At 36.7% G+C, this 9213-nt stretch overlaps 1 protein-coding gene across 1 annotated transcript in view; it reads left to right on the top strand.

Annotated features, from left to right (window-relative positions):
* The window catches only part of Trpm1 (transient receptor potential cation channel subfamily M member 1), a 140728-nt gene extending 131786 nt beyond the window's left edge, over positions 1-8942 (top strand). The window contains exon 27 of the mRNA XM_058576635.1: positions 7184-8942. Within this exon, the coding sequence (XP_058432618.1) occupies positions 7184-8462 (1279 nt within the window). The 3' untranslated portion in view covers positions 8463-8942. The remainder of the gene's footprint in view (positions 1-7183) is intronic.
* Positions 8943-9213: the final 271 nt, after the last annotated feature.

The following is a 9213-nucleotide window of genomic DNA, read 5'->3' on the forward strand; positions in this document are numbered from 1 at the left end:
GTAATTCAAAGTCATTTGGGATATGAAAAACCCAGAAAATCTCAACTCACCTGAGAAGGAGATAATCAATAAGTGTCAATGCCAAGATAACACAGATAATGGCATTATCTGACAAAGACTTTTAAGTCATCTATTATGAAACATGTGAACAAAATTGCAGAGTCTTGAAACTAATGGAAAGTATGGATGTATCAGGAAAAAAATAAGAATTAGAACCAAAGAAAATTTTAGAACTTAAAAATTCACTAGATAAACTCAATAGCAAAACAAAGATGACAGAAGAGTTAGTAAAACTGAAGATATTTCAATACAAATTAACTAATTTGAAAAATAGAAAGTAAATTGACTAGGGGTGGGGCAGCCTCCAGGAACTGAAAGACAATAACAAAAGATAAAACATTTTTGTCATAAGAATCCCAGTAGAAAAAAGTGTGTGGTGCAGAAAAACTTTTAGAAGAAGTAACTGAAAATTTCCCAAGTTTGGTTGAAAAACATAAACTTGTAGATTTAAGAAATTTAGAGAACACTGCACAGAATTAAATCAGAGATATCTATACCCACATCTTAGAAACTGCTGAGAACTAAAGACAAAGAAAAAACAGAGAACAGCTCAAGAAAAATGACCCTTTACTTCAGGGAATGGTGATCTGAATGATAGCAGATTTCTCGTCAGAAACCACAGAGGCCAGGAAGAAGTGGCACCATGTTTTTAAAGGGCTGAAAGAAGAGAACTGTCAACCCAGAATTGCATACCTAATAAAACTATCCTTTAGGGATGGAGAGAAAATAAAGACATTCTTTTTGGGGGGCGGGGGTGGGGGGGGAATCAGGCATTGAACTCAGGGACACTTGACCACTGAGCCACATCCCCAGCCCTATTTTGTATTTTATTTTGAGACAAGGTCTCACTGAGTTGCTTAGCACCCTGCTTTTGCTGAGGCTGACTTTGAACTCATGATCCTCCTGCTTCAGCCTCTGGAGCTGCTGGGATTACAGGCATGCGTTCCTGAGCCCAGCTAAATAAAGACATTCTTAGACAAATAATTCACTGCTTGTGGAGCAGGTCTAAAAGAATTACTATAGGAAATTCTGCAGACAGAAGGAAATATCAGAAGTAAATATGAAATATTAGGAAAAACAAGGAAGAACATTTAAAATAATAAATATGTTGACAAATATAAAGAAGAATATTTTATTAAGGTCTTTAAAGTATATTTGTTAGTCAAAAAAAAATGGTGCCAGCTAAAGATGAAAATTGGCACACACATGTAATCCCAGTGACTTGGGAGGCTGAGTCAGGAAGATCACATACAAGCTTGATGCCAGCTTCAGCAACTTAGCATGATTCTTTCTCAAAATCAAACAGAAAGGGCTGGTAGTGTGGCTCAGTAGTAGAGACTCTCTGGGTTCAACTCCCAGTAACTCCAAAAATTAAAAAAAAACCTGTCATATCGTTTGATGAGATTGATGATATATGTAGATGTATTATATAACCACTTTAACATAAAGGGATATGGCAAAGAGAACTTTATAGAAGTAATGTTTTTTCATTCAAATTGAAGTGGTAAAATATTGAGGTTAAGTAAACTTTGAAATGTTACTACCTATTTTGTAAACCTTAGAACTATTACTATAAAATCTATGTAAATGATGTCATCATGTCCCAACTATTTTCTGAAACCAGCATTATCCTGATATCAAAACCAGATGAAGGGCTGGGGATGTGGCTCAAGCGGTGGCGCGCTCGCCTGGCATGCGTGCGGCCCGGGTTCGATCCTCAGCACCACATACAAAGATGTTGTGTCCGCCGAGAACTAAAAAATAAATATTAAAAAAAAAAAATAATTCTCTCTCTCTCTCTCTCTCTCTCTCTCTCTCTCTCTCTCTCTCTCCCTCTCTCTCTCTCCCCCCCTCTCTCTTTAAAAAAAAAAAAAAAAAAAAAAAAAAAAAAAAAAAAAAAAAAAAAAAACCAGATGAAGAGGTTGAAAAAAGAAAACTATGCACCAATGTAGTGTTCATCGTCATGAGCATAAATACAAAACTTCATAATAAAATACTAGCTGGTTCTAGCTATAATCAGGTAGTTTATTGCAGGAGTGAAGGATTAGATCAATATTTAAAGACAATTGATGAAATCCATCATGTTAACAATTTAAAGGAAGCCCCCACATGATTATATCAATTATCAATAGGTACAGAAAAAGTATTTGACAAAATTCAACATTCATTCATGATAATAAAAATAAAATAAATTTTAAAACCTCAGAAAACTGGTAGAAGGTGATAAGTAGAATTTACAGAAAAAAACACCCTGCACCAACATGTAAAACTAAATTATTTTTTCTTAAAATTAGGAATATGAAAGGATAGCCACTCTTATCCATGGCTATTTAACAGTATGCTGGAAGTCTTAACCAGTGCAATAAGGCAAGAAAAAGAAATAACAGACAAACATCTTAAAAAAGGAAGAACTAAAGCTTTCCCACTTGTAAATGACACAGCTGTCTATATAAGAAAATTACATAAAATTGTTAAGTAACGAAACTAAACAATGTCCTAAAAGGAATAAGTAAATTTATCAAAACTACCAAATAAAAGGGCAACACACAAAATCAATTTTATTTCTATATACTAACATAATTGAACTTTAAAAATTTTTAAACAACACTGAGAGCTCAAAAAGAGTTCAACAAGAGCTCTGACAAAATGAAATACTTAGGTATATATCTTATAAGACAAGAATGCAATCCAAATGCAAAATACTTTAAAACACTATTAAAAGAAATAATTAATGACTTAAGCAAATAAGGAAATATATCATATTCATGTTTTGAAAGATTCAGTATAGTACAGATTTCAGTTCTCCCCAAATCGATATTCAGATTTAATGCAATACTTAGAAAAATTTCAGCAGGATATTATGTAGTTATGGGCCAGAGGTTTTTAAAAATTAAATGGAGGCTGGGCATAAATGTTCCTACCAGCTCTTTTCATACTTGTCCCCCAAATGGAAACAACTAAAATATCCTTCAAAATGTACTGAGGCTTGTGCAGGTAAATGGATGGAGTTGGCAATATCATGCTAAGTGAAATAAGCCAATCCCCAAAAAACAAAGGCCAAATGTTTTCTCTGATATGTAGATGCTGATTCATAATGGGGCGGGGCAAGGGAAGAATGGAGGAACTCTGGATTGGGCAGAGGGGCTTGAGGGGAACAGAAGGGACATGGGGATAGGAAAGATGGTGGGAAATGAGACGGACATAATTATCCTAGGTACATGTATGATTGCATGAATCATGTGACTCTACATCGTGTACAACTAGAGAAATGAAAAGTTGTGTTCTGATTGTGTACAATGAATTAAAATGCATTCTGCTGTTATGTATAACTAATTTGAGCAAATTTTAAAAAGGTACTATAAGTACATTCTAACTAGAAACACATCTTTAGGAGAGAATTAGCTTTATTTTTCTTATTGTTTTTTGGAATATTGTAATTATAAATAATAATGGGATTTGTTGTTGGAGTCTCATATGTATACAAAATGTAACAATATCATTTGGTCAGTTTCATTCCCCAGGACCTCCTCTTTCTCTCTAAGAATGAAGTTTAATTACAGGGAAAGAAAAGCAAATCACTTGGACTTAGACCACTTTGGTGTTGTATGCTGTGCTGAAAATATTTTCCTCTGTGCTAAAAGAAAAGCTGAACTGAGACTTAGAAAACTAAACAAATAACATGCTTGCTGATTAATCATATCCCACTATGAGATCTGTCATAAATGATGGTTTCCCTTATGTTTTCCTGCTATTCAATATGTAAACAGATGTAGGACTTTTGTCAAGTTGATTGCCAGATAGCCTGTCTTTTCCCACGTGAAATGGAAACCACTGTTTCTTGGATTTTAAGGTTTTTGAAACATCTTTTCATAATTGTGGGAAGTCTCAAAATATGGCTAGCCATGAAGATAGTTCATCATTTGTCCTTTTTGTAAATTATTTCAGACATAAGTGAACCTGAACTCCTTTCTTCTTTCTTCTTTTACACATGCTATAAAAACAGCCAGGTGGTGGCATGTACCTATAGTCCCAGCTATGTAGGACCTGAGGCAGGAAGACTACGTAAGCCCAGGAATTTGAGACCAGCTTGGGCAACATAGGAAGACCTCATTTTGAAGCAAAAGCCTCACTACAGCCTCCCTTGATTCGGCATAAACTGTTTAAAATGTGTGATCTCCATGCTGTTTACAGGCTTGAAACAAGCAGCTGATGATTTTTCTTAACCAAAGCCACTTCATAAAGCATTGTTTCTCCCACAGCTACAAGGAAGGGAGTGGCAGTAGGAATGGAGGACTGAGACATTAAGAAAGACTTTCCCACAGGGTTTGGTAGCTAATTCAAGGTTGGAGGGAGGAAAGGGTAGAGAGGTGAAGGGTGAGAGCAAGAATAAGAGAAACCAAAGGATACTAAGACTTTGAGGTTTCTTTTTAATTTCTGGATGTTTGGTAATGCTGTTATCTGAATTAAGCAATACAGGGGAAAAAATAAGGGGAGAATTATAAAGATCTGAAAGGAAAGATGCTTATCTCTGTTTTACCAGTTTGCATAGCTACATTATCTCTGACTGTAGTATTTGTTAAAGGCAATAAATTTGACTGTTAAAGAGGCACAGTGGCTTTAATATAAAAGGAATCTTGGGTAATAGACATGAAGGGAGCAAGGAGTCATTTGAAAGAGAACATCAAGTCTTACTCAAAAGTGATGGAAAGTGTACAGTAAGTAGTTCTGTGGGCTTCTGAAATGCAAGATGAGAGAGAACTCTTAAAACCTACAGGTCTATTTAAAAGAAGGAAATCAGGACTTCTCATTCAAGGTGAATTTTTGGTCCTCCCCGGTGGCAAACTTTCAGGAAGCCATACCCTTCCTGGCTCAAGTGATGTGGCTTCCGAAGGGGCATATAAATAGTTTTCTCCCCAAGAAAAAAGTTAAGAATAGAAGCCGGGGCCCTGCCACATATCAGAGTGCAGCTGTCAATGTAGCCAATAGAAGAGCTACATTAGCTAAAGTGACAATGCAGCTGCAGAAGCAGCAGGGTGTGTGTGGTGCCCAGATGGAGCCAGGCACAGAGCAGAACGTTTTCAGTGCAAGCACTGTCCAAAAGATAAGAAAGGGGGGTCCATCATGTGTTAGAAGAAAGCAAGCAGAACAAGTGAGGTATGTAGCAAGGGTAGCAGAGTCTTTCTGAAAATAAACTACAAGCCAAGTGACTACAGAGATTGTCTTTTTTTTTCTTTTCTTTCTTTCTTTCTTTTTTTTTTTGTGCCAGAAATTGAACCCAGGGGCACATAACCATGGAACCACATCCCCAGCCCTTTAAAAAAAAATTTTTTTTCCAGACAGGGTCTTGCTAAGTTTCTTGGGGTCTCACTAAGCTACTGAAGCTGGCTTTCAACTTAAAATCCTCCTTGTCACTGGGATTACAGGCATATGCTGTTGTGCCCAGTGAGACTGTCCATTTTTAAGAAAGGTGTGAGAAAAAAAATCAAAGCATATGGAATCAGATCAAGTTGTTGCCTTCACACAGGGAGAAATCTGCTGGAACAGACCACCATACTGTTCAACTGGGAGCCAGGACTCCTATGCCCATCCCTGGAACAAATTCAACTTATTTATTAAGTTGTTGGGTTGGTTGGTTGGTTTTTTGATAGTGGGGATTGAACCCAGGGACACTCTACCACTGAGCTACGTCCCCAGCTCTTTTTATTTTTTATTTTGCATTTTGAGACTGAGTCTTGCTAATTTGCTTAGGGCCTCACTAAAGTTCCTGAGGCTGGACTCAAACTTGGAATCCTCCTGTCTAGCTTTCTGAATCACTACCATTACAGGTGTGCACCACTGCAGCTGACTACAAATTTAATTTTTAGAAGGCAGGCTTAAATCCTGCTCATACCTTACTACCTGTTTGAAAGAAATTGTACTGTATATGTTGGAATATAAAACAAAGTCCATTTCAATGGATTTTAGTCCAGACAACATTTATAGTTTTGTAGGCTATTGCCTGATCTTTCTAGGCATTTTTTTAAAATTACCTAACACTAGGCATTTATAATCTGCCAAGATCTTTTCTTGTGTAACCTCATTAAAGGAATATTAAGTAAAAAGAGTAATTTAAAGTTACTGGCATTCTTCAGACAATTAAATGGTCTATTGTCATTCAAGCATATCATCTGATAATCTGAACTTAATTATTAACAATTCATTTTCTGAACCCCTTGAACTTGAATAAGGACTTTATTTTAACCATTTATTGCTGATGGTTATAGTTAAAATTTCAGAGACTAAGTGCTAGCACATTTGGTCCTCCATATCCATGGGCTCTGCATTCCTGGATTAATAAACCTCAATTTGAAAACATTTTTAAAAATTGCATCTGTATTAAACATGTACACTTCTTTTCTTATCATTATTCCCTAAATAATTCAGTATAGCAACTATTATGGCATTTACATTGCATTAGGTTCTGTAAATCATCTAGAGATGATTTAAAGTACATAAGAGGATGTTGTGTAGGTTCTATGCGAATACTATAGCATTGGATATGTAGGACTTGAGCCTCAATGAATTCTGGTATCCATGAAGGTACTGGGACCAATCTCTTACAGAAACTGAGGTAACAATTAAATCTTTCTTTATTACTAGCGACAGTGTGATATATCAGCTAAGGTAAAATGACTGGAGCAAATGCAGGAGCTAAATTATACTCAAATCCAGCTCCACCACTGATTACCTGTGCACCCTAAGGCAAATTACTCACACTTCCCATGACTTAATCTCCTCATCTCTAAAATGGAGATGATAATAATAGTGCCTATCTCACAGAGCAGTTGTAAGGATTAAGGAAGCCTAGAATAGCACCTGAGCAAGTACTTGTTAGTGAATATGTAAGGTACTTGGCAGTATAACTGACACGTAGTAAGCTATCTATGTATTAACTATTTTTCCATTATTTCCTGATATGGATATGTAGGACTTCACAGACATTTGAGTAGTTATATTAGAGATATTCAAAGATGCCCACCATGATTCTCAAACGCCTGAAAGATCATATAACAATGATGTCATCCTTTTATTTTTTATTATTCAGTTATCTTGGTTTAACAAATATATCCCTTTTGTATTTCAGAGTTGAAAGCATGTCAATGAGGCTGGAAGAAATCAATGAACGAGAAAATTTTATGAAAACTTCCCTACAGACTGTTGAACTTCGACTTTCTCAACTCGAAGAATTATCTAGCAGAATGGTGAATGCTCTTGAAAATCTTGCAGGAATTGACAAGTCTGATCTGATACAAACCCGGTCCCGAGCTTCATCAGAATGTGATGCAGCTTACCTTCTACGGCAAAGCAGCATCAACAGTGCGGATGGCTACAGCATGTATCGGTATCACTTTAATGGGGAGGAGTTATTGTTTGAGGATTCCTCTCTTTCCATGTCACCAGGGACAGGATTCAGGAAGAAAACTTGTTCCTTTCGTGTGAAGGAAGAGAAGGACTCAAAAATACACCTACTCCCTGAACGCCAGGGAAGCCTTCACTTTTCTTCAAGTCCAAGCCCACCAGCAACACCAGACCGCAATCGACTTGGGGTAGACAACTCCAAGAACACTTCAGAACCCAAAGTAGGTCCAAATATTGGGATTTCAACTGAAGGTGATGAAAGACAGGAAGACTCTAAAAGTGCAGAAACGGTTTCTCCAGATTTAAACCCAACAGATGTTATGCACGGACAGAACAAATCAGATTTTCCAAACACTCAGTTAACAGTAGAGACGACAAAGATGGAAGGCACAATTTCCTATCCCCTGGAAGAAACTAAAATTACACGCTATTACCCCGATGAAGCAGAAGCAGTCAATACTTTTAAAACAATGAAGTCCAGAAGCTTTGTCTATTCTGAGGGAAGAAAGGTGGTTGGTGGGTATAACAAATGGAATGCTGAGTACAGTTCAGTCATTGACCAAGCGTGCCCCTCGACAGTTCAGCAATGGACAGCCGAGTGGAAATATCAGGTGCAGAAGATCACACGGTCTCGTAGCACAGATATCCCTTCCATCACGTCAGAAGCTGCAGTGCAAGCAGAGCATAAAGAGCAGCCGACAGATAGCAGAGATGAGAATTATGTTTCTCAAAGTATCCCTCAAATCTCTCATTTGTCCTTCACTGTTACTGACAGAATGGAAAAGGAGAACTCATTGTCTGTGAAACCAGACCAAACTTTGGGATTCCCATCTCTCAGGTCAAAAAGTTTACATGGCCATCCTAGGAATGTTAAACCCCTTCAGGACAAATTAGACAGGTCGGGACAAGCCAGCAGTGTAAGTAACCTAGTGGTTGTGTCTGCAACTGCAATGGAAGAACAAAAGGTTGAGCATGAGAAAACTTCCACAGAAACTGAATGTTGATTTGTTTTGTTTTTAAACCAGTACCACAAACGGGTGCCATCATGGCCATCTAAATACCATCAATTGCTGAAAATGTTTTCATTAAAAAATACTGGAAATTTGAATTTAAATTTCAAGGCACTATATTTAAAGTTGTATTTTGTTAACATATATTAGCAAACTGAGTCTTTTTAACTGAAGCAGGATCAAATGAAAATGACAATATGGCAATATAGATAAACTGATTAATCAGCATGCAAAATTAATTATTAGGATCTTTTTATTCCTGGGAGCCACTGAGTAGCCTAAGAAATTCCTTTCAGCATGTAAATCGCCATCAGGTCACCTAAGAAGTAAGCAAAACTGGAAAAAAAAAGGCGGGGGGGGGGCTGAGAGGGGATTTAAAATAAGATTATTATGTGCAAGAAGAAGTGGGAAGGAGCCATACAAGTCATGAGTTTTTTGTTTATGTTTCAATGTTTTGTTTTTAAATCAAACAATGTGGGGAAAGTACACAATTATATCAAACACACATCACACTCTAACAATTTAGAGTGACCAAGAGTTTTGTTAATGTGTAAAAATAAAGTATTCAGTATGCATCTGCCTGTTGTCATATGGTCATCAGTAGCAAACACAAATCAATTATATCTAGGTTATGGTTTGTGTCAAAGCTATAGCTAAAACCTAAAGGATACACAATCAAGAACAATATAGAGATGAATCTCCAAAAAAAAGGAGCTTTATTTAGGAAGAAAGAATTGGATTGCAA

The sequence above is a fragment of the Marmota monax genome, unplaced genomic scaffold (genome assembly GCF_021218885.2).
Source record: "Marmota monax isolate L192 unplaced genomic scaffold, Marmota_monax_Labrador192_F-V1.1 WCK01_AAM20220418_F8-fsc00005, whole genome shotgun sequence".
Classification (NCBI taxonomy): domain Eukaryota; kingdom Metazoa; phylum Chordata; class Mammalia; order Rodentia; family Sciuridae; genus Marmota; species Marmota monax.